Source organism: Anolis sagrei, chromosome 5 (assembly GCF_037176765.1).
Source record: "Anolis sagrei isolate rAnoSag1 chromosome 5, rAnoSag1.mat, whole genome shotgun sequence".
Taxonomy (NCBI): Eukaryota; Metazoa; Chordata; class Lepidosauria; order Squamata; family Dactyloidae; genus Anolis; species Anolis sagrei.
Window position 1 is genome coordinate 52,750,188 of NC_090025.1, and position 26,910 is coordinate 52,777,097.

Genomic DNA, 26,910 nt, shown 5'->3' on the forward strand with positions numbered 1-26,910 from the left:
TGAGCACTTTACTCTCTCTTCCGAATGACCCACGTCTTACCCACAAGTCACCTCAAAATCCCTAATATTTGACCCAACAACTGTTTTTAATTTGTACACAAGGTTGATAACGAAACTATTGATCTCCTGTAGACATAGATCTCCCCTGAAGATGTTATAGTATTAGATTCTAACTTTTTTCCTGTTATTAAATAATCTTATTGCCTGAGATGGGAGAATTTATAAATGTCTTTTTTGTGCTGATAGGTCTGTGCACTGTAATAAATTGTTGTTATTGTAATCTTATTGCAGAACCTTGATGCTCTGCATGACCATCTGGCTACAATATACCCAGGCATGCGTGCCCCTTCCTTTAGATGTACTGATGCAGAAAAGGGGAAGGGGCTCATTCTGCATTACTATTCAGAGAGAGAAGGTCTCCAGGACATTGTCATTGGAATCATTAAAACCGTTGCTCAGCAAATCCATGGCACAGAAATAGATATGAAGGTAAGCTTTGAAGTCAAGTCTTATCAATAGTTTGCATGCTACAAATATTTAGGAAATCATGTTTACCTTAAAAGTATATTTTCTGCAGGATTTCATACTTTTGTGTTAGAAAAGAACAACACTGCCTTCCCAGCATGCAGTGCAGTACTCCTATTGTCAGACAGATAAAGTGCTCTCATATGTAATTCTCATCATTACTCCATTATTTAAATTTTAAATTTTGATGTATAGCTGTGTCATTTATTAAACAACCAACACAAAACCACAGAGGAAATGACATTGAAGGATATAAATGAGAATAGTATTTATTTATTTACATATGGGCAATTATTCAATGCCTTTAAAAACATACAATTCCAATAACATTAAAGTTAAATTAAAATTAATAGGTAAGGTAAAGGTAAAGGTTTTCCCCTGATTTTAAGTCTAGTCGTGTCTGACTCTGGGAGTTGGTGCTCATCTCCATTTCTAAGCCAAAGAGCTGATGTTGTCTGCAGATACCTCCAAGGTTATGTGGCCAGTATGACTGCATGGAGTGCCATTACCTTCCTGCCGGAGTGGTACCTATTGATCTAATCACATTTGCATATTTTCAAACTGCTAGATTGGCAGAAGCTGGAGCTAACAGCGGGAGCTCACGCTTCTCCCCAGATTCGAACCTGCAACCTTTTGGTTCGCAAGGTCAGCGGTTTAACCCACTGTGCCACCGGGAATATTCAAAAACATTACATTCAATATTAAAACCACACTATCCATAATTGTAATCCAAAGCCACTCCATAGTCACTGCACATATTCCAAATCTGTACAATCAATATAGACAACAAATGAATAGGAATGTAAAAATTCAAAACTAAATGGAATACTAGTTGAGTCTCCTTTTTCCTGAAATTCAAAAACTTAAACGTCTTTCAGTTGCAAGCTCTGTTGCCTCGCCAATCCCATCATGTTTTCCTTCTACCTGGCTAATAATGGGATGAGTGCCTTTGAAATGAGGTGCCATTGCAGCGTGGATTGGTCAGATAGTTGAAGCTTTGCAGCATTCCCTGAGCCCATGGCAGCTGGATGCATATTGGACTTTCCCCTCCTCTGATGTCTGCTTTTTACAAGAGATTTGTGTAAATCTAACAGCAGAACTCAGAGCCCTTTTTACTCACCTTTCCCTCTTCAAATTTCAGACCTTGGGGGAACAGCATTCCTTTGAGGAAAAAAAAAACCTCTGAATGCACTGAATGTGTAACTAACCCCCTTTCTCACTTCTCATTCACAATGCATATGAAAATACAAAAAATAAAATTTCAAAAATTGGGAAAAATGTGAAATCTAAAAAAACCCCTCTGGTCCCAAGCATTTTGAATAAGGGAGGCTCAACCTGCACTATGACTTATAACCAAAAAAAACCCACAGTATTTTTGTGCCTTTGTTATCCATATTAGTTCTCAATAACATATTTATTTATATTGTTATTATATTATTTAATATTCCTGTGATTTTTTTTCTGATGGTCCTCTGTGTTTTGTGCATCTGTGGTTGAGACCCCTTCTTTTTGTATTTGTTTATTGATTGACTGATACCATCCATGAAAATTTTGTATTCTTCTACACCCACAATGTAAGTTTTTTCCATATGAGATCTTACTTTTCATGCATAACTATTTTATGAAAGCATGTCAACCCAACACAACCCTCCAGTTTGGAATCATGGATTGGTTTATGTTGGAGAAGTAAACCTAAATGGCAGTGTAACTTAGACTAAACTCTTGATTTGAGTATGGCAATGTAAATAAACTGAATTTGCATCAAAAGAGGTGTGACTGCAACAGATAGTTTGGAACAGAAGGAGACTGGGCCCACTCAGCTCTAGAGATGGAAAAGAGATGACTTCACCCCCCAAAACATTTAATGTTATGTTACTAGGGACCTCAACAAATGGAGCCCTTTTCCATTTCTTTTCTTTTCCTGTTTTAGTTTTGTTTTTTGTGCACACATGAACATATTGTGTGACTCAATTTGTTCTTAATCATAGTTTTAATTGACAGATGTACACAGCCTGCTGACTTCTATTTTCTAAAACCCCTTTCCTTGGTGCTCCAGCTGCCTCTCTGCATAGGCTCAGATGCCGGTCTTATTCTGTAAGGTTACAAGTTCCTTTTGGAGATTTTAAATTTTAAATTAAATTCCCAAACTTACACACTAGCAAATATTCTGTATACATCGGAACTAACCTATTTCTGAGTGCTTACTGTCTATTAATAAAATTTAGGATCAGTTTCCTCCTTTCAGCTTAGAGGTGCGAATATGCTATGATTAAGTAAAGATAAAGGTTTCCCCTGACATTAAGTCTAGTTGTATCCGACTCTGGGGGTGGTCCTTAGCTCCATTTCTAAGCTGAAGAGCCAGTGTTGTCCGTAGACACCTCCAAGATCATGTGGCTGGCATGAGCTTTGCAGCATGGAGGACCGTTACCTTCCCGCTGAAGTGGTACCTATTGATCTCACATTTGCATGTTTTCGAACTGCTAGGTTGGCAGAAGCTGGGGCTAACAGTGTGAGCTCACCTCGCTCTCCAGATTCAAACCAGCGACCTTTGGTCAGCAAGTTCAGCAGCTCAGCGGTTTAACCTGCTGCCCACCAGGGGGTCCATGCTATGCAAAATGTATGATTAAGTTTGCTTATTTATAAGGACGATTTTGAAAAACCCTCAGAGGACAGCCATCATCTTGTTTTAATATATATTTTGCAATGTAAAAAGAATAAATGGAAAAGAGAGACATTCTTTCCTATACCAAAAATCAATTTAAAAGACACCTTATTTGATAAAGTGATTTTTCCATGGATAATTTAATTCTGTTTTATAGGAAACAGTTCTGAACACTGCTTCCTTTTTCCCTTATTCGGTTAATTTACTTTGGGCTATTTTTATATACCAACATTGAGTGATATGTTTTTTGGCTTTTGGGAGAAGTAAAACAATCACATGTATGTCTATATTCTCTTACAACAATTTCAGCAGTTTAATAAAAAAAATATTAAGCTTTGATATATGTTGAGGAATTTGGTGTAGGGGAAGAAAGGTTTTATGTCCTAGGCATTACTCTTGACATTTTTATCCTAAGTAATTGGATATATGGTATCCTAAATATTCAAAATCAGTATTTTATTGTTTCATTTCTTTACAGCATGTGGTCCCATCAGTGCGAGTAATGGGGGAAAGGCACATTTTAAAGTTTCTTGTGATGTTCACATGCTTTTTTTCTTAGTGTCAGGAGCAACTTGAGAAACTGCAAGTTGCTTCTGGTGTGAGAGAATTGGCAGTCTGCAAGGACGTTGCCCAGGGAACACCTGGATGTTTTGATGTTTTATCACCCTTGTGGGAGACTTCTCTCTTGTTCCCGTAATGGGGAGCTAGAGCTGATAGAAGGAGCTCATCTGCACTCTCCCCGGATTCGAACCTGCGACCTATTCGAACCTGCAACCTAAACCCTGCTGGCGCATGGGTTTAACACTGCGCCACTGGGGGCTCCTTTTTCACATACGTATTGCAGAGAACATAATTCTGCCTATAATAACATAAATGAAATTGTGTGACAAAGGATTGAGAACATGTGGAAGAATTACTAAATCACAGAAGTAGATTTTTATAGACTACATTAACTGTCTATCATGGAAGGAAGCTGTGATTGAATCATATGACTGTCTGCCACAACATAGAGGTCATGGAGATGTCAAACCATGCCTAACCTCTCAATCAAGGAAGATGTGACGTGTGCTACAGAAAAATGAAACTTTATAAAGGTATTAGCCGGTTTGATCTAGAAACATTTTCCGTGCAGTGTGTTCTAAACAGATAAGACATTAAAGGGAAAGAAATTATTCTGTATCTGAACAGAATTTGCGGAGTGCAACTATGGCGACTTTTGATGAAGCGTTCATCAATGCTGTGTCTCTTTAAAAGCTATCATTGATCCAAACTACAGCAATTGAACAGAGTTAAATTTAGCTTGGAGCTTTGTTCCAGTTGTCTAAGCCAGAGATATAGCATCTTTTCACACTGAATTGGCTTCACTTCATTTGGTATACAAAAATAGAATAATACTAATGCTAATAGTGATACTGTTACTATTATTGTTACTAGTTCTATTAATAATTAACAATGTTGTGAGCCACTCTAGATGATTTTCGAAATAGTGAGATGCAATAGCAATACATGAATAGATGACTGTTATATGAGCCAAAACTAATAAAATGAAGTTCAGCAGTGACAAATGCAAGATACTCCACTTAGGCAGAAAAAATGAAATGCAAAGATACAGAATGAGGGATGCCTGGCTCGAGAGCAGTATGTGTGAAAAAGATCTTTGAGTCCTCATGGACAACAAGTTAAACATGAGCCAACAATATGATGTGCAATTTTGGCCTGCATAAATAGGAGTATAGTGTCTAGATCGAAGGAAGTCATGCTTCCCCTCTATTCTGCCTTGGTCAGACGACACCTGGAATCACACTATGTCCAATTCTGGGCACCGCAATTTAAGGGAGATGTTGACAAGCTGGAATGTGTCCAGAGGAGGGTCTGGAGAACAAGTCCTATGATCAACTCCAAAACTCAAGGTCAATCCCCACCAAACCCTTCCAGTATTTTCTGTTGGTCATGGGAGTTCTGTGTGCCAAGTTTGATTCAGTTCCATTGTTGGTGGAGTCCAGAATGCTCTTTGATTGTAGGTTAACTATGAATCCTAACAACTACATCTCCCAGATTACAAAATCAATCCCCCCACAACCCCACCAGTATTCAAATTTGGGTGTATCTGGTATTTACATTATGATTCATAACAGTAGAAAACTAACAGTTATGAAGTAGCAACAAAAAAGCCCAACTGACAAAAGTCCTTTGTCTCACCCTGGTCATTCCACAGATATATAAACCCCTTTTTCCCAGTTCCAACAGACCTCACCTCTGAGGATGCTTGCCATAGATGCAGGCGAAACGTCAGGAGAAATGCCTCTAGAACATGGCCATACAGCCCGAAAAACCTACAACAACCTGGCAACAAAGAGGTTCCAGTGTTTTAATAGGCTTTCAAATCACTAATTTGCTGATATGAAACACTACAATCCCTTTGAAAGCATTAAAAGAAATTGGACTGGAACGCCAGCACCAGCACTTGATCTAAGTAACTAGTGCATTGATCAGAATTGAATTTGTGAAAGATTTGTCTGTGATATGACATTGTTACTGGGCTTTTGAATTCCTCACCCTGAAATATGTTAAAACAGCAACAATATTGAAAAAAAAGTTTATTTCATCTCAAGCCTTTGTTGTTATAGTTTATACAGGGCAATTTTAAAATCTTGTATAAGGCAGTCCAAAGGCACTTTCAAAACTCTTGCTTCCCTACTGAAGTTGTTTTTCAAATAGCAGAGCAGAAGCATCCACTTTGCTGCAAATCACAGGAGGGAGAATTTGCTAGATATCTCTTTGAAACCTGAAGGGCAATTTGTCTTCATTTTTACTTTGGTTACCATGGAGAAGGCGTTCGTAGTCATGACTGGTTGACGTCACTTGCAAGCTAGGTCCACAGGGGGAAACAAAAACCCAACTTTATTCCTGACTGTGTCGCTGTTGGTGATGCTCTTTCATTTACTAAGTATTTCATAGTCACACTGTTTAATAACAGCACCTAAGTGGGAGAAAGCATATGAAACTCAGGAGACCTGATTTGCTTATTTTTTTCTCCGTTTTGAATGAAGTTATTTAGTTATTCTTTCATGAGTTTTTTCTGATTTATACCCTACTGTCTCCTTTGGGGACCATGTTCTCTGCTGTTTTAGAAGATTTTACAAATTTAAGTGAAGAGAATTGGTTATCATTCCAATTAGAAACTTCTAAAGAGAATGAACCAAATGTGACAAGATAGGTTCTGTGGGTTTCTACTTAAGTATATAAGTTGGAGGGCCGTTACCTTCCCACCGGAGTGGTACCAATTGATCTATTCATATTTGCATGTTTTTGAACTGCTTGGTTGGCAGACAGCGGTAGTTCGTGTCGCTCCCCGGATTCGAAACTGCGACCTTTCAATTAGCAAGTTTAGCAGCTCTGCACCACCGGTAACGGTGCTCCATGCAGTCATGCCATTCACATGACCTTGAAGGTGTCTACGGACAACGCTGGTGCTTTGGCTTAGAAATGGAAATGAGCACCACCCCCTAGAGTCAGACATGACTGGACTTAATGTCAGGGGAAAACCTTTACCTTTATAAGTTGGAACAGGTACATTTTTAAGTGTAACTCCAGCCAATTATAGTATGAAAATTTAGGCTTATCACGGAAACAAGAATTGATGAGAAAGCTTCAGCAGATAAACTTTTTCCTATGGCACCTCTTATAGAAATGAATTCCCCTTCTTAAAGATAGATTTCCTCTGATTTCCTGTTGTCTCAACCCCATTCCTAACCATGAGTCAGATGTTAGTCCGATGTGTGTAATGTGGAGACTGCCTGTATTCTACTGAGGGAAGAGGTAGCTTTTTTGGACCAAATTCTAATTTGGGAAGAGTCTTGGGGAAGGTCTTGGGTATTCCAACAGTGAGTGGGCTGTAGGTTCAGGTTGGACTGAAAGAAAGCGGTGAGTTCAAATATGATTGTTTCCAGCTTAACTGGAAGTCAGCTGTGACCAGCAGTGCTGTGAAATTTGAAAAGGCACAAATTAAGGGAGAAAGGGAGAAACATGCCAAGAAGAAGGCATGTCAAGCCAATCCTCACTAGGACACCTTCCACCTGGAAACAGATGTTTTCACTGTGGAAGAACATGCGGATCAAAAATATGGCTCAACTGTCACCTATGTATCTACCATCAAGACATTACACTTGGAAGGCCATCATACTCAGACAACGAGGATTCGTGTAACCATTTCAGACATTTTCCCACAAAATATACAAAGCTCTCTTTATATCACTGAATGTCTCTTCAATCCAGAGATAAGCTCAAGTACAATAGCTTTCATACTTGCAAAACACAGTGCACATCTCATTTTTTACACAAAATGTTTATTCAACCATGCAAGATCATTTGCTCTGAAAACCAAATTATCTTCCAGAATCTTAGGGCTGATTGCAATGTTTGAGAATTTGGCAACATTAACAGTGACAGAAGGACTATTTCCATGCAATCATACATTCAGAAGATTCCATCAAATCTAGGAAACTATTTCAGAATAGTGTATGTGTGTGTGTAGCAATTTGTTCCTTAAGAGCTTTGTAAAAGGACAGTATGGAAACATGTGTGGAATAGCCTCAACAACACCTGAACTATATGGACAATACTTTCTGGCCAGATGTGTTCCTTGAGAATAACTTTTCATCATAATATAGTGCATATCATTGTCCCATGCCGGAAGAAAAGCAGTGACAATTTAGGTGGAGAATACAGGAGGAAACATTTAATCCCAAAACTAGAAGGGAGCAGGCGTAAAGGTTACAGGATGTTTGTCAGGATGCAGAATCCTTAGAATTCTGGCATATAATACTTGTCCCTGTATAGCCAAACAACTTCATTTTCCAAGAGATATTTGGATCTTTCAGTGAATTCTTTCCTATGGAATTGTTGTTTCCAATAACAGAGGGCATAGCTAGATTATCAGGATTATTAGTAGCATCAGCCTTCTCTCAGATTAAGAACTGGGCCAGTAACAAAGTTAGGAGTATCCAAAAGATAAATTTAATATCTGCTTAAGATAGAATCCTAGTGCCAGCTTTACCAGGTGCGAATTCAAGATCAACTCTATTTTATAGCCTCATGATTTCTCTTTCACTCAGCAGTCAGAGAAAATGGGAGAAGAGACTTGCAGGCTGACCAGTAGGCTTGTTCATTTCAGCTCAACCTCTATCCATTTCTGCTGGCCAGATTCTGGTAGACCCCTGTATCCATTTTCACATGCCTACCAAAAATGGGTGGGTAGCCGGATAGCCATTTTCAGTCTGCAGCTGAAAAATCCGGCCATTGGTGGTAAAGGGGAACTTACAAGGCTCCCCTTTCCATTCCTGGGCGGCTTTCCTTTTTTCCCTTCAAGAGAGCCTGAGTATCAGCAATGGGGTTATGGAAGCAGACACAGCTTGTGTAAGACACGTCATGGCATTCTTCAATTCCAATTGGCCCAACAGGTATGGCTCACAGGGAAACCCCATATGAGCAGCACGCGGCAGCCTCTTTGCACGCCTTGCAATGCCATATGTGGAGGAGGAGCCATGATCGGCTGCCACGTGGTCCCATTATGGATGGAAAAATGTGATGGATGGGGACTTGCCATTATGCCCATCTGACCAAGCCGAACAAGCTAGATTGGCCTAAGGGAATCAACCACTTTGAATCTGTGCACAAGCCTACTGGCCAGTGGAACCTGCTGGATCAGATATACAGTGTTCCCTCACTACTTTGTGGTTTGCTTTTCGCAGACTCGCTGTTTCGCAGTTTTTCTCCCCTTCCTTCTCTCTCTCCTCCTTTCCCTCCCTTTTCTCCTCCTCTCCTTCGTCTACCAGAGCTTGAGATCCAATGACAGCCTTTTTCTGTCTGTCTGTCTTCCTTCCTTCCTTCCTTCCTTCCTTCCTTCCTTCCTTCCTTCCTTCCTTCCGCTCTCCTTTCTCCCTTGCATGCTCCCTCCTTTCTGGCTCTCCGGCCACAAGCTCTGCTCGAGATGAAGAGGAGGAGGAAAGGGAAGGCTCGCCCCTCTTCTTCTCTCTTGGATGGTCCCTCCAGTCTCTGATGCACAGCGATACTGGGACAACAGCTCCAACCAGTGGGCGGGGGGGGGGGGGGGGGCTGCAAAGGAAATCTTCACCACCTTTGGTCATTACATCACCTTTAAGGCACTTTCCATACAGGGTCGCTATGCACCCCAGGCAACAAAGGCTCTGTCTTTCATTGCAAGGAATGGATCAGTTTCTTTGAGGGTCTGGGTTCAAATCCCAACTCAGCCAGCTTTGAAAGACTCCATGAAAAAGCAAAACAGCAAAGGAAATGACAAACAAACCTTGAGTTGCTTCCTCCTCCTCTTCCTCACTCCCAGGCAGTTGGGAGCCCTTCCAGGTTGAAAGTGGGAGAAGGAAAGGAAGGATGATGGACAGATTTAAGAGGGATGAATGGCAGGTGGGTCAGGAGGGAGGAGGGGGGACCCGTGTGACGTCACGAGACCAACTCGGTGCAGGGAGAGAGAGAGAGTGTGTGTGTGTGTGTAGCATCCCTACTTGGTGGATTTTAACTTTTCGCGGGTGGTCTTGGAACATAACACCCACAATAAGTGAGGGAACACTGTACTTCAGTGCTAATTAATAGGATTGATTTACTCCCAACAGCTCCCACCATCCCTGACCATTGGCTATGCTGGATTTCACTAATGGAGTTAGAGATGGGCATTGTTTTGATGAGGTCTGCAATATTTAGTCCACTAACTTGTTAGATTAATTGGTTAATATCTATTTCCATAAGTTAAAAAATAGAATAATAACAGAATCCTCACTTTCAAAAATGTGCAGAGCTTTTTCTAAAATAATTAAGAACTGAGGCTTGCAGGCACCATTTTAGAAACAGTTTTTGTTCCCCACAGATTCTTCTAAAATGGTGCCTGCTCTGATATATGAGGTTGTTTAAAACCTTTGAAATTATACTTATTACTCCTGTATATTATTCTTATTATTGTGCAAACTATTGCTGATTAGTTTAGTTGACTACTCCTGATTGTTTAGTTGACGGAAACTAACACAGTAATCCCACTAAAATTATTTTAAACCTTGATGGATGATTAAAGTAGAAGTGGAAAGGGGTTGAGCTTTCTTCGAGCAGTTTTTTCTTGCTGTTTGGAGATGTATAAATGTTATTAGAAGATGAATTGCTTCTGTCAAAATCTTTATAGAGCTTTTGTATGGCTTCCTGTAGCCAAGCCAACAAGAATCACATAGGGTGTCACGAGAACATCTGCTGTTTGAATATTTTCCTTGCTTCCATATCAGTGAGACACAGGTACAAGCAGTTTATCTAATTTTGGAAAAGCCCTCATAAATTAATTTCTGAAAGTCCTGCCTGCTGTCTTATCTGACACCAACAAATAGCCACAACAATGAAAGCAAATCTTGCTTGAGTCCAGATTGTCACTTGCGCAAGCCAAAACATGTCTGTTTTTATACAAAAGCGTGTCACTAATTTCCTCCTCTTCCTGCAGCTTTTATCCTCCTTTCAAACCACCTCAAGATTGGAAAAGCTTCCTTAGCAGTAAGGTGTACACGTGAAAGGGGAAGGCTGTACTCATCAGAAAATCCAAAAGCATAAATATGTAATGTTTCTGCTTCTCTATGCAAAATTATGCAAACGGTTTTATTTTTCCTGTGTGGATGCAGTTTACTGATTTATTCAAAGCAAGAGGCATAGGTCTAGATCCATATAAGCAGCCTCTATGTAATGCCTACAAATGTAGGATGCCTCCACACTGCCATGTAACCCAGAATATCAAGACAGATAATCTACAGTATCTGCTTTAAACTGAATTATCTGCTTCTTATTCTGAATTAGAATATTCAAAGGAACTAACAAGAAGCAGAATGACATTCAGGCCCATAGACAGGATTTTGATGGGGGGGGGGGGGTGAGTCTGAGTGAAAGAGGGTCTACCCTAGCAAACCTTTTGTATAGTTACCCCAATACCCCCATGCATATGGGATATATTGAGTATGATGATCAGATCATGATATGAATAAACATAACAGTTTAAATAATGCACCAGTAAGGCCTTCTCATGGACCACCATGAGAATTGGGGGGGGGGGGGGGGGGCTGAAGCCCCTCAAGCCCCCCCCCCCCCCCCCCGGCTACATGCTGATGACATTGCTTTTAGACTGTTGGAGATTTTATGAAGCTTGGACCTTCGATCCAGTAAGCTCAGGACCCTTCCACATAGCTCTATAACCCAGGGCCGTTCCACACAGCCATATAATCCAGAATATCAAGGTAGCAATCCCACAATATCTATTTGAACTGGGATATCTGAGTCCACACTGCCATATATTCCAGCTCAAAGAAGATAATGTGGGATTTTATTCAGCTGTGTGGAGGGGACCCCAGAATATCAAGGCAGATAATCCATAGTATTTGCTTTGAACTTGATTATCTGAGTCCACACTGCCATATAATCCATTTCAATGTAAATTTTACACAACTGTGTAGAAGCGACCTAAGTTTTCTTAGCACTGACTTTTTTTCACTTATCATCTTGTTTGAGAAGAGAATTGATGAGGAAGGTCAGATTTTCAAGCTCCCATGGTCATGACATCATGCTAAGTCATAAAGGCTCCTCCTGCACAGCCAGATAATCCAGGTTATCGTAACAGAAAATCCACATTATCTGCTTTAGATTGGATTATATAACAGTGTAGGATAAAATAATCCAATCCAAATCAGATAATGTAGATTTTCTGTTTTGATAACCTGGATTATCTGGCAGTGTAGAAGGGCCCAAAGCCTTCTTTCTGAGTAAACATGTCTCTGTTTAGAGGTTTACTCTATATCAGCCTTGATCTTCATTCAGGAATGATTGGGTTGTCTGAGGATGCCTGCCATAGATGCAGGCAAAATGTCAGGAGAGAATGCTTCTAGAATACAGCCACACAGCCCAAAGAACCTAAAACAATTCAGTGATTCCAGTCATGAAAGCCTTCAAAAATACATTGGAATGGTTGATAGTCAGTCTGGATTTTCAAGTTCAGTACCAAAAAGCAACTCTTCTTTCTTATTGGAGAAAAATGACTTTAAAAGGCTTATAAATTCTACATTTTTATTGTGTTCAGGTTATTCAGCAGAGAAATGAAGAATGTGACCATATTCAATTTTTAATTGAAGAGAAGGAGTCTAAAGAAGAGGATTTTTATGAAGATTTGGACAGATTTGAAGAGAATGGTACCCAAGAGTCACGCATTAGCCCTTATACTTTTTGCAAGGCTTTCCCTTTTCATATTATATTTGACAGAGATCTAGTTGTCACCCAGTGTGGCAATGCAATATACAGAGTCCTTCCACAGGTGAGAATTGTTTTTTTCTTATTGTCCCCTCATTCCATTCCTATGTTTTCATTCGTTTATTGCAATTGCACTACATGTCCTGTGTAAGCTAATAATTTGCATGCATTCAACTGTGGCAACCCCACTCCTCAGTGTTATTCTCATTGAATTTAATCTTTGTTTGCACCACAAACACCTCTTTCAACAGCCACTAATCTTTTAAGCTATTTTAGCAACTTTTAGCATTGCAAAATACCTACTATATTCTGAAACATTTTGGTTAGGAAACATTCCTAACCAAAATATGATGCATTTTACTAAAATCCAGATCCAAAGAAGTGGAACCAACTTTCAGTATTGTACTTTTTTAAATTAACACAACTGATGGAGACAAAATTTAATCACAATGTCTAGCACTAGATTTTTAAAGTGTAATTAATGTTTTGTTTCTGTTTCAGCTCCAGCCAGGCTACTGCAATCTCTTGTCAGTATTTTCATTGGTTCGGCCTCATATTGATATTAGTTTCCATGGAATCCTTTCACATATCAACACAGTTTTTGTGTTGAGGAGCAAGGTAACCTAATTTAATTAATTGGACGAGCTGCAGAATCTCACACCTTGACTTTATTCCAAAGTTTTTTATTTTATTTCGTATCAAAAGCATTGCATAAATTAATATAAAACTGATAAAAATAGAAGGAGCACAAGCAGCTAAATCTCTTTTGACCAGAAACGGACAACAGTAACTGCATTGTCTGTAGCCCCCAACAATTCTTCCTCTGTACATGAGGCAGGTCATAGTGGACAAGCATACAGATGCAGAGTTGTCTGTTCTGCTCCACAGTCACACAAGGTGGAGGATTCTTTTAGGTAGTGCCATTTTGCCAGGTTGTCTTTTGACCTGCCCACTCAACTTCTGAGTCTGTTCAAGGACTTCCAAGTTGCCCATTCTTGGTTTGTCCCTGGAGGAAGACTCTCGTGGGAGGCCATCCAATTGGGATTTCCTAGTTTAGCTGCCCAGAGGGATACTCTTGCTGTTGCTGGGGGAATGTTAAGAGGAGTGGAGGTTCTCATTAAGCTTTTCCTTGATATGAGTCTACTGGGAGGAGGCCGATAGCCTTGCAGTAGATGGCCTTCACAGTGTTCAACCTTGTTTATCTCACAGTTAACAGCAACTTCTTGTCACACATTGGGGGGGGGGGGGATAATGCCAGCTAGCTTGTATAGTGTATCAACAGGTGTAGATTTAAGACATCCTGTGATTATTCTGCATATTTTAATCAATGCTATACTCACCTTTTCATGGGCAGACTTGTGCCAAACAGGGCAGGCACGGAAAGAGCCTCCTCGAAGACTGAGTAAATACAGTCAGGCATCCCCTGGGCCATGTATCTTGTAAATGGCTAATCTGTCCAAACCCAAAAGCATTGGTTTTAAAACATTTTTATTCTGAAGCAATAAAAAGACCTTTTCCTTACTACTTTCTTGGCCTGCTTCTGTTTGAGTTATTGTGGAGGGAAAGAAAGACATCCAAATTTAATTGTGGGTGGCATTAAAATGATGAGTGTCGGAAGACACCTACACTTATCACAGGTAACTTAAGCTGAAGTTATTTTCTTTTCCTTACAAGGAAGGACTCTTGGATGTGGAAAAGTTGGAATGTGAAGATGAATTAACTGGCACAGAAATCAGCTGCTTACGGCTGAAGGGTCAAATGATCTACCTACCTGAAGCAGATAGTATTCTCTTTCTTTGTTCCCCCAGGTAATTGAACTAGATTTCAATATATTGTATTATACTAAAACTTGTGTTTTGAGAGTCCAAACAACTGTGATGAAAACTCTGTGTTCATGTCTTCGAAATGGCTGGGTTTGAGTGCTCTTAATGTTGATCAGAGCAGGCGAGCTTGGTGAAGAAGATATTTAACCCTGTCCTCTGCCTCATCCCTATGATAGAAATCCTGTTCTGCAGTAGCTGTAAGCACCACTTGTACCAATACTTGTGTTTTTTCTTAGAAGAACTAACAACAGCTTCAGAATAATGTATTTAGTTTGCAGAATGAATAGAATAAATGTATCACTCATAAATATAAGGGCTGTACTGTGTCGTAAATACATTTCCATACAAATATATAATCAATCCTCATTCAGGGCTAGTAAAGTAGAACATGGATGTAATAATATGAGACATAAAGGAGGTTTACCTTTGTATTCTTTAGAAGCTAAGAGAGTGAGACTTGCCCAGGGTCACACAGTAGGTTTTCATGACTGATTCAAACCTTGGTCTCTAGATTTGTAGCCCCATGATCAAACTGCAAACCATGTTGTTACTCCCAAAATGATGTAATTTGAAATCTTTAGTCACTGCTAAATCTAATCATCCCCACCATTTTTCTCATGCCGTTAATTGTTTCTTTGTATTACAGTGTGATGAATTTAGATGATTTAACCAGAAGAGGGCTGTACTTGAGTGACATCCCTCTTCATGATGCCACTCGTGACTTGGTCCTTTTGGGGGAGCAGTTTAGAGAGGAATACAAGCTAACACAAGAATTGGAGATACTAACAGATAGGCTTCAGCACACATTGAGAGCACTGGAAGATGAAAAGAAGAAAACAGACACGTAAGACTTAACACCAATTTTCCATAAAAAATTAAAAGTAGTAAAGTTATTTTTTTCAGTCTTGTTTTCCTGTATTTCGAAGTTTCATAAACTCTTTTGATTCTGCATTGTTCAGTGACATATAAGTTCGGCAAAATGAACAGAAAGGTGTAGGCTTTCTTGTTATTGCCAAAGAAAAGCTAAGCCATTATTTCGACAATACAAACTAGGGAGGGTATTTATGCATTATGCCCAGCTCTCACTCTTTTTCACCTCAATCAAGGAAGATGTTTCAGTCCTGAATTGGTGCTTGCCATCAGTAATGGCATGGATGAGAATGAAGTTTAGTAAGGAGGGTACCAGTACAACATCTCTTAAAAGGGAGCTTCAGAGTTTGGGGTCAACCCTCCATGCTCCTGTGAGGTATAAATGTGAGGACGGTAAAACAGAGAGAAGGACCTCCCAAGATCTCCCAAGATCTCAGAACATTGACAGGTTCATATGGGGAAATGTAGTCCTTCAAATAACCTGGACCTGAGCTGAGCTTTATAGGTCATCACCAGCACTTTGCATTGTGACCAGATGTTGTACTGGTACCCTCCTTACTAGACTTGGACCTGAATCACTGTTAACAATAGATTTGTAGGTTTTGGATGGATGGTTTTGTTTAATTTCTGAAAAGAGAAAAGGGAAGATAGAGATGAAAAGACCAATGAAATGGATTCAGAGATATGATATTTTCGGAAAGAGTTAAGTTCACATAATACCTGAGACAGGGAGATCTGCAGTGTCTTTTTTCTTTCCCAACAAGTCAATTTTTTTCCTGGAAAGTTACCTCCTCCTCCCGAGAGGGCCCTGGGAACTCACTTTCCTAGTGGCACTAGCATAGTGTGGCCACTGAAAGTTCCTCTCAGAGCTGATGGGAGTTGATTTTTATCTCTCTGTATGTGTCTCAGCCAATAAAATACCTAGTTGTGCCCATGCTCTGATTGGCTGAGAATGGACACAACCAGCGAGTACAATTTCCAAATGTTATGATTAAAACTTAAAATAATTATTTAAAAAAATCAGTAGAATTGTTTTGAAACTTGCCATGCCTGCAGTTATAAATGGGGTCTACAACCGAGGTAGGTTCCATGCAGATAAGCCTTCAAATGGCTGAGGATTGAGCTTTTAAAGTTTCCCATTGTAGCCAATGGGCTGAATCTCTGCTAAATGAAATGGAAAACACCCCTCCCCTTTTGGATAACTTTCTGGTAAGCAAAATGAGGAGTCAGATGAAAATGGACACAAAACAGCATTCCTTTTGGCCCAAATACACATGCCTACTCCCTACTATCTTTCCGCATCCAAGTGAATACCTTTTATTCTTTGTGAATTGATTTTTAGTATAAAAATACCATGCTGGACTTTCCCTTTTTGTTTTTAATGCTTTTTTGTTTGTTTTAACTGATTTTGCTTTTTTAAATAAATAACCTTTGAATTTTTATATGCTTTGAATTTTTACTATATTTGTTGTAAGCCATCTTAAGTGCTAAACTAGGAGAGGAAAGGGCAGGGAGGGGACTTGGGGGGAAACCCCTCCCTCCCTTCGGCCTGGCCATGAGGCTCCCAATTTAGAAAGTTTGCCCATGCCTAGTTTATACAATATTTGAGACAACACATAAACAATTCTTTAAGAACCACTTGTCATAAAAACATTACACTTTCTATTATATGAATACACATGTACATTCATGGAGTTGCAGCATGCACTCTGTACAAGTGGACCACCAGATATTTTAAAAAAGGAAAGATGTCTATAGATGAGTTCAGGTTTTAATAAAAATAAAATGAGTTCACCTAATGAGAACAAATGAAGGAGACAGATGATGTAATCTGTGCCCAAAGTTACTCAGCTGCTTTCATACACGGGTGATGTAATGAGCTGAAAAAATGTCTGCATTGTAACCCTCCATTCTATACTTTCTATATTAAGGATCATATCTCAGAAAAAAAATCTAAAACATGTGATTGTATGCGGTCAAGGCAAAATGTAAAGAAGTGATATTATATTACTAGTAATGGTTATTATCTATCTTATTCCTTTGATATTTCTTAGCCACTTCTCGCAAGAACTACGACATTGTGAATTTTTCTTCATTTGCTTCAGATGTATCTCACCTTTGTCCCAATAATGAAATTCCAAGTGACTAACAACATAGCCTAAAACAATATAGGTAGTAAACTATACAAAACGTAAAATAAAATATAAATGAAACACTTCTCTAAAAGGCAGTTAAACAATTCATAAAATTAAAAGATCAAAGATCAAAAGCATTAAAATTATTTTAAATAATAATTAAAAATTCATCCCAATCACTTTCTAAAACCTTGTGGGTATAAGAATGTTATACCCTTGCTGTTGGAGAAGGACAAAGAGGAATAATGGACTGCCTAAAGAGGAGGGTTGAAAGACTGGGAGCAGTCACCAAGAAGGCTGTCTCTCTTTTTCTAAGCAAATGAAGCTGAGTTGGCGAGAAAGAAATAAGGGTCTCTTCAGGAGATATTACGATGCTAATGGTTTCATGCAGAGAAGTATGATCATTCAAATAGCACGGACTCAAGCTGTATAGGACTTTTAGAGGTCATCACCAGCACTTTAAATTATGCCCAGAAATGGTCCAGCAACCAATGGAGTTAGTACAAAGGAACTGTATGCTTCCTGTAGGTACCCCCCCCCCCCCCCCCCCATTTGCAATCTGGCTTCAAATCAACCCAGGACAAGTCTTTTTTGTCTACTGTAAATAATACTTTAGTAAGCAAAAATATATGCAGTATTGATATGTATTTATATGTATGGCCATTCACAGAGGTCAGTTTTCAGGTTAGGAATGTGTATCTTGAATAAAATGTTGAACAAATGGAATAGACTTTCCTGAGAGGGAAGTAATTTACACATGTGATGAAAACCAAATCCCTAAACCCTCTACTTCAGTGGTTCTCAATCTGTGGGTCCCTAGATGTTTTGGCTTTCAACTCCCAGAAATCCTGACAGCTGGTAAACTGGCTGGGATTTCTGGGAGTTGTAGGCCAAAACACCTGGGGACCCACAGGTTGAGAACCACTGCTCTACTAGAAATTTGATTTTCTCTTTTGAGCCCCATCTACACTGCTATATAATGCACTTTGCAACTGCATTATATTGTTTGTGTAGACTTACATCATATAGTTTAACTGCATATTTTTTTATCATGTCAGTAGTGACTTGAGAAACTGCAAGTCACTTCTGATGTGAGAAAATTGGCCGTCTGCAAGGACGTTGCCCAAGGGACACCCGGATTTTGATGTTTTACCATCCTTGTGGGAGGCTTTTCTCATGTCCCCACACGGGGAGCTGGAGCTAACAGAAGGAGCTCAACCTGCTCTTCCCAGGTTTGAACCGTTGACCTATCAGTCAGTAGTTCTGCCGGCACAAGGGTTTAGCCCACTGTTCCACTGCAGCTCCTACTGTATTGAATGGCATTATATGAATCTACACTGACTATATAATTCAGTTTCAATCTACATTATATGGCAGTGTAGATGGGGTCTTGGTTTCTGTTTCTCTTCTACAAGAGGTTATTTGTGTTATGATAGGGATATCATGGAAAGCAGTCATCAGCCAACAGCTCTGATCAGAAGTATAACAACAACAACAACAACCTTCCTCTCCTTGTTGTTGAGGCACAGAATATTCTGCAACCAGTTTTATAAAATTTACTGTATTTCATAGACGGAAGAGAAATAATTGTGTTTAGTCTTTTATAGATGCCTTCTGAAATATGAATTAAAAGTATCTGTGAAAATAAGAGGCCAACCTAGTTAATTGGAAGTAAATCCATATTGTATTCAATTATCTGGAAACCTGTGTTAACAATTCTGTCTTACACATCTTTACTCAGAAGTAAATCCATTTAATTCAGCAATGTTTGCTGCAAGGTAAATGATTTGCTGCAAGGTAAATGATTATAGCACTACGGCTGACATCAGAGCAGTTATGTAATGCGTATTTTGATGTACTCAGATGTGAAGGTATTGTTCAAGACTACATGTCCTTGTCTTGGAAGAAAACACATCTACTTTTATTATCTCCGCTTCTGATCTTCTTTGTCTTCTCCCAACCCTTGTTTGTTTCCTTTTATGCCACCGTCTTTGGACACTATTTCATGGGACATAATTTAGTGACAACAACCTGCATCATTTCACAATAGGAACATTTTATCTGGTTTAACAATCAAAATTACCAAATGTTTTTCACTGTTGTTATATACATGAAAACAGCTAGTTTTGAAAATATGAGATAAATCTGTATTTATGTAATTTAGAATCTAATTGCCTTTTGGTTTGAAGTTTGGATTTAAACATTTAACTTCTTTGGGGGAAATATTGTATTGTGTGGCTTGAAGGCAGATAATAAGTAATGAATTTTGAAAGCCAGATCTTCAAATGGATGTGCTATGAGGACTACGTTACTTCAATATCATTTTATCTTATACTACAAACAGATAATTCTAATTTCACAAGTTGAAAGTCAGTATTTAAATAGTAACATGCATTGTCGAAGGCTTTCATGGCCGGAATCACTCAGTTCTTGTGGGTTTTTTCGGGCTATATGGCCATGTTCTAGAGGCATTTCTCCTGACGTTTCGCCTGCATCTATGGCAAGCATCCTCAGAGGTCTGCTGGAGCTGGGAAAAAGGGGTTTATATATCTGTGGAATGACCAGGGTGAGACAAAAGGCTTTTGTAAGTTGGGCTAGGTGTGAATCTTTTCAACTGACCACCTTGATTAGCATACAATGGGCTGACAGTGCCTGGAGCAAACTCTTCTTGAAAGGTGATTAGATGTCCCTGCCTGTTTTTCTCTCTGCTGTTTTAATTTTAGATTTTTTTAATACTGGTAGCCAGATTTTGTTCATTTTCATGGCTTCTTCCTTTCTGTTGAAATTGTCCACATGTTTGTGGATTTCAATGGCTTCTCTGTGTAGTCTGACATGGTGGTTGTGAGAGTGGTCCAGCATTTTTGTGTTCTCAAATAAAATGCTGTGTCCAGGTTGGTTCATCAGGTGCTCTGCTATGGCTGACTTCTCTGGTTGAAGTAGTCTGCAGTGCCAGACCAAGAACAAGCCACAAGAGTAAAGATGAAGATCCACCCAGAGGAAAAGTGTTCCTGCCATACATCAAGGGAACCACTGATCGCATAGGGAAGCTGATGAGGAAACACAACATACAAACAATCTACAAACCCACCAGGAAAATCCAACAAATGCTACGTTCAGCAAAGGACAAGAGGGATCCTCTCACCTCTGCAGGAGTCTACCGTATACCATGCAGCTGTGGACAAGTCTACATAGGGACCACCAAACGCAGCGCCCAGACACGCATCAAGGAACATGAAAGGCACTGCAGACTACTTCAACCAGAGAAGTCAGCCATAGCAGAGCACCTGATGAACCAACCTGGACACAGCATTTTATTTGAGAACACAAAAATGCTGGACCACTCTCACAACCACCATGTCAGACTACACAGAGAAGCCATTGAAATCCACAAACATGTGGACAATTTCAACAGAAAGGAAGAAACCATGAAAATGAACAAAATCTGGCTACCAGTATTAAAAAATTCTAAAATTAAAACAGCAGAGAGAAAAACAGGCAGGGACATCTAATCACCTTTCAAGAAGAGTTTGCTCCAGGCACTGTCAGCCCATTGTATGCTAATCAAGGTGGTCAGTTGAAAAGATTCACACCTAGCCCAACTTACAAAAGCCTTTTGTCTCACCCTGGTCATTCCACAGATATATAAACCCCTTTTTCTCAGCTCCAGCAGACCTCTGAGGATGCTTGCCATAGATGCAGGCGAAACGTCAGGAGAAATGCCTCTAGAACATGGCCATATAGCCCGAAAAAACCCACAAGAACTGAGTAACATGCATTGCCCTACCATTATTTGACTATAGGCAAAATAAATGTTTTATCTCATGGATGCTGGGTTTTTTTCATAACAATCTCTAGCCAACCATTGATGTCATTCTTGCTAAAATAAATTAGGTTTTTGAGCCCCCGGTGGCAGAATGGGTTAAACCCTTGTGCCGACAGGATTGAAGACCAACAGGTCGCAAGTTCGAATCCGGTGAGAACGGGGATAAGCTCTCTCTGTCATCTCCAGCTCCCCGTGCGGGGACTTGAGAGAAGCCTCCCACAAGGATGGTAAAACATCAAAACATCTAGGCATTCCCTGGGCAACTTCCTTGGAGACGGCCAATTCTCTCACACCAGAAGCGACTTGCAGTTTCTCAAGTTGCCCCTGATACGGAAAAAGAAAGACAACTTCTGTGGAGAAGATTAAGAGGAGAGTTCAAATACAGTTATTATCTTTAAATAAAATAAAATGATATCTATCAATTTACAACTACAGGGATTTGAAAAACTGGTCAATTAGTGGAACTTAAAATAGAAAGCCATGTCTGGATTTAGTTCTGTTCTCTTACCATTTTTCAAAAGGTTTCTGCCATTTGGTTACTCAAGAAATATTTATTATACAATCTAATGCCTACTATTTAAGCAGTGGTTTAGTTCTTATGGACCATCAGAGGTCCATAAGAACTAAAATATGGTCCGCTGCCTCACCATTACTACACCATTGCAACAAGAGTGACTGCTCTTGCGAAACCTTCTTATGGTGCTGAGGCTTATTAAATATGGTTTTTTGTGGGTGAACAGATGGCGACAACTGGATGGCATATGTTCTGTATGAGAAACTAGAGCTGATGTGATCTATCCAGTGCAATTTTCTGAATTTTTTCCAAATAATCAAACCAAATCTAAAGTTGACCAAAAAACTGACTCGTAAGCCTTTTAGTACTAACGTTGGAGATTGGTCCCTGGTCAAAATGGTCCCACGTCAAAAAAAGGTTGGGAACAACTGCTCTAGAAATAGTTCTAATACAATCTAATTCCTGCTATTTCAGGATTACATCTATTAACTTGCATTAATAATTGTTTAGCGCCACTAATCTCTGTAATCAGTGAATAGTGGAAGCCTAGAGTGTTCAAAATATAAAAATGACTTTTTCTGTTTTTCCCACTCCTTTTCTTTACTCTTACCCCCCAATATTGTATAGATTGTTGTATTCTGTGCTTCCTCCATCTGTGGCCAATGAGCTGAGACACAAGCGTCCCATACCAGCAAAGCGTTATGATAATGTGACCATACTTTTCAGTGGCATTGTTGGATTTAATGCCTTCTGCAGTAAACATGCCTCTGGAGAGGGAGCCATGAAAATTGTCAATCTCTTAAATGATCTTTACACAAGATTTGATATTCTGACTGATTCACGCCGAAATCCCTTTGTTTATAAGGTAAGCACCTCAGTTCCATTCCTGAAGTAATTTTTTATTCTATTGCTGCTTTAATCAAAAATTAAAAAGAAACCACACTGTGTAGGTATGAAGTTATGAAAAGCTGCCTGGATAGTCTGAGCTATATGACTGTGTGGAAGGGCCTCAGATAAATGTATCCTGAAAATGTTCATCTGAATATCAACCAGAAACTGACTCAGGCTGGAGCTACACTGCCATATAATCCAGATTATCAAAGAAGATTATCCATATTATCTGCTTTGATAATCTGGAATATATGGCAATGTATAAGGGACCCTAGGACTATATAACATCCAGATTATCTGCTTTGAACTGGATTGTATGGCAGTGTAGACTCATATAATCCAGTTCAAACCTGATGTGGATTTTAAAGAAATGCTGAGTAACAAATCTTGGGCCCTTCCACACAGCCCTTTATCCCAGAATATCAAGGCAGGGTCCCTTGACAGTTTTGCCTGTTCCTTCTGCTAAAATACAATTTGAAGCACCAGGTATTCATAGGTAGTCTCCCAACAGTATCTAGAGCTTGTGTGGATGTGCCTTCAATGGCAACCCCATAAACTTCAGGTTTTCCTTAGGCAAGACAGATTCAGAGGTTGTTCTACCAGTTTCTTCCACTGAAATTTAGGCTATAGCGTTTGGTCTTTCTTGCCAGTCTCTCATCCAAGGACTAACCAGGGCTGACCATGCTTAGCTTCCACGATCTGGTGGGATCTGGTACCTTTAGAATATTTAGGCTGGAAAACCAAGATTGTTATCAATCTGGAAGTATATCTCTTTTTCATTATATTTATGCCCTTTATTTCTTTGGGCAGAAACCATTGTGGTCAAACAAGTTGCTTTTAGCAAAATATCCTATGATGAGTCTCTAGTGAATATGTGCCCTTATGCACACTTATCAATATTAATACTTTGCTTTCTGATCAAAGACTACAATGCACAACGTTCTTCATACAAATGCATTCCTTCAATCTTTGTTAGGTCGAAACAGTTGGAGATAAATATATGACAGTAAGTGGCTTGCCAGAGCCATGCATCCATCATGCACGCTCTATCTGCCATTTAGCACTGGATATGATGGAAATAGCTGGACAGGTTCAAGTTGATGGAGAGTCTGTACAGGTTAGTATCTGACTATTTTTTGTGATTTGTGGGAATTGAGTTCTCAAAAGGCACAACACTGCTCCATTGTGAGATACCCAGGCTTTATGGGAGTCCTTTTTTTCAAGCAGCAATCAGACAATAGATTGTTACAGTAGCTAAATATAATTCTCCCAAATTATAAGCAGTTTGCCCATAATTTGCATAATTGTTCCTTGTGGCTATGCAGACAAAATGGTTGTTATAGTCAAAATGTTGTTGTGTAAACAAATAATAGTCAGGGCTTAATCCTTGTATGGCTGCAGCCTAATTAATTTACTATTCTCAAAAATGTTAGAGGAGATGAAACTACATCTGTGTGCACACGTAAATGTTTACCTTCGTTTTTGGAATAGAATATGTTGATAGAAAGTGTGTACAAACATTTCAATAAGAATTGGGGTTTGAATTATTCCCACATGTTGTGTATTATGTATTTATGAATCCACAAATATTAACATGCTTTATCACTGTGCTGCCTGCTCCACCAGAAGATGATTGTCTAAGCTGCTGAACTGGCACTTTTGTCCTACTGTTCCCAGGAAAACCAGAACTGTTTTATGTCAGAGCATGGGATGTTTTTAATTGCCATGTTATTAAATATTAGAAGTAACAGAAGCAGAAGTCTTACATTTACTCTTGGTGTGTACTATCCTGTGACACAATGGCTGAAACCTTACTGGTGTCATATGATTTCCCAATCAACATGTTAATCTTCTTTTCTATTATCAAATTTAAAAAGATAACAATAGGTATTCATACGGGTATATTTCCATTCCGCTATGGAATTGGCTGTGCATGCATATGAATATACCTAAATACACATGTTCATGGTGTGTGGATGTACATCATAGATTATTGGTTGTTAATAATGTCCTGATTTGATTTTCCTCAAGTTCCCAATCCCAAATTCTATCTTCGTTTGCATCTATTGGGAATTTGAACTGTTTTTTTTTTCATTATTGTTAATTTTCAGCCTGGCCAAAGTTAGCAAAAAAAAAAAAGTATTTGGGTAGTTGTGAAGTAATTTTTGAAAGTGTCATTAAATATGTTCAGTAGTGCCTGGAAAGGGTGTAAAAGCTTTGCTTTGGGATTTTTTTTCCAGTTTTGGGGTTGTTTTTGTTTTTGTTGGGTTTTTTTTTTTTTGTAATAGCAACCAAATGACGACTACTGGACAAGGCCACCCAAGATGGTAATAGGCACCAGTTTTCCACACTCCCTCCAGCCCTGTAATTTGAACCATCTTGACTGAGTTTAAATAATACCTGTGAATTGATTTTAAAATCTTTCCTTGAATACCATCAGATAAGAAGTATATAGATTGTGTTGTCGAAGGCTTTCATGGCTGGAATCACTGGGTTGCTGTGAGTTTTCCAGGCTGTATGGTCATGTTGCAGAAGCATTGTCTCCTGATGTTTTGCCCACATCTATGGCAGGCATCTTCAGAGGTTGTGAGGTCTGTTGGAAACTAGGCAGCTGAGGTTTATACATCCATAGAATGTCTACGGATATATAAACCGTATATATGTTGAATCCCCTACGGAGTGAGAAAGGTGGAATATAAATGTTTCAGATAAATAAATAAGGTACCTATGTATCTTTTAAAATATTCCTTGTTTCTTATCCTGACAAGGGTGTGCTTACATGGATAGAAAATCATACTGATGCTGAATATATTACATTTATTACATGCTTTATTAATCATTTGAGTAAGGAATATGATGATTTACTTGATGATTTACCAACCAACATGTTAATCTTGTTTTCTGTTGTCAAATTAAAAAGATAACAATAGGTATTCATACGGGAGAAGTAGTTACAGGTGTCATTGGCCAAAGGATGCCCCGTTATTGTCTGTTTGGAAACACAGTTAACCTAACAAGCAGAACAGAAACCACAGGAGAGAAAGGGAAGATCAATGTCTCCGAATACACATACAGGTGAGGGACTGAGTTTGCTGATTACTTTCAAAACAAAGGCTTTTAAATATTTTATAGAATAGTATGTACATTCTCTTACTGCTCTGGGCCAGGATGCCCTTCACATAAGTGATTTTTGTTGCCAATGGATTAATTCATCTTTCCTTAATTGTAGGTGTTTAATGGCTCCGGAAAATTCAGACCCACAATTCCACCTGGAACACAGAGGTCCTGTTTCCATGAAGGGTAAAAAAGAACCAATGCAAGTTTGGTTTTTGTCCAGAAAGTGCACAGAGACGGAGGTATGACTAATGAACCAAGGAATACATAGAAGCCTTCTAAATCATAAGGGCTATTTTGAGTTGCAATACTGAATGTTCCCTAGAAGAAACAAACCATTTAAAAACATTGTTACCTTAATACATTTGTTATCTTGACAGCAGATTAATGTCAGTAATTTGTCCCCAGTGTTTGTGCATATGTTAGAAACTAGTTTTTCAGTATCAGAAGATTCTTGGGGGATTGCCAAGGCACCATTTTGCTAATCCGCAATGGAACTAAAGAGATATAGGGATTTGATTCAATAAGGGTCATGATATTTTAACTACTGTATTTCTTCAATTCTAAGACGCACTTTTTCCTATATAAACATCTCTAAGAAAGGGGTGCATCTTAGAATCGCAGGTATATCTTACGTATTCTTGTTGGTGCTGCAAAACTTAGAGTGTGTCTTACAATCAATGGCATCTTACAGTTGAAGAAATATGATATTGACTTGTTAACTCAATTAAATTCTGTGAGAGGGGCGCAATCCAGTGAGGGAGCAGTTGAGACTGCGTGGCCACACCAGCTTTCCATGAGTGAAACATCTGTGCCCCAATGGCAACCCAGATGGCTCACTAATTGAAGGCAAATGGAAATTCCCATGAGTCCTGCAACTTAAAGTCAGGGTTCAACTTCTGGGCTAAGAGTCCTCTCCTTCATCACTTCCCAGGTTCTGGGATCTCCAGAAGCCGTTTCCTCTTATTCACCAAATAGATATCCCAAGATGTTAACCATAACCTTAATTTTCTCTTCCTTTTGCCTACCAAATGACCACCTGTTTACAGATATCACTATAAACCAGTTACCAAACACTAACTATTGTGTTGTTGAAGGCTTTCATGGCCAGAATCACTGGGTTGCTGTGGTTTTCTGGACTGTGTGGCCATGTTCCAGAAGCATTCTCTCCTGAAGTTTTGCCCACATTGATGGCAGGCATCCTCAGAGGTTGTGAGGTCTGTTGGAAACTAGGCAAGTGAGTTTCTATATCTGTGGAA

The 26,910-nt window shown here is 39.2% G+C and overlaps 1 protein-coding gene across 3 annotated transcripts in view; it reads left to right on the plus strand.

Moving 5' to 3' along the window:
* GUCY1B1 (guanylate cyclase 1 soluble subunit beta 1) overlaps positions 1-26,910 on the plus strand; it is a 174,688-nt gene that overhangs the window by 142,318 nt on the left and 5,460 nt on the right. For 2 of the 3 annotated variants that reach the window (XM_060778797.2, XM_060778796.2), the window contains 9 exons: positions 292-489; positions 12,315-12,545; positions 12,983-13,099; positions 14,156-14,289; positions 14,951-15,148; positions 22,274-22,511; positions 23,514-23,654; positions 25,458-25,612; positions 25,767-25,893. In XM_060778797.2, coding sequence (XP_060634780.1) covers positions 292-489; positions 12,315-12,545; positions 12,983-13,099; positions 14,156-14,289; positions 14,951-15,148; positions 22,274-22,511; positions 23,514-23,654; positions 25,458-25,612; positions 25,767-25,893 — 1,539 coding nt within the window. Of the gene's footprint in view, positions 1-291; positions 490-12,314; positions 12,546-12,982; positions 13,100-14,155; positions 14,290-14,950; positions 15,149-22,273; positions 22,512-23,513; positions 23,655-24,414; positions 24,496-25,457; positions 25,613-25,766; positions 25,894-26,910 lie in introns of those variants that run through there. The other variant, XM_067468701.1, reaches the window with a different exon arrangement.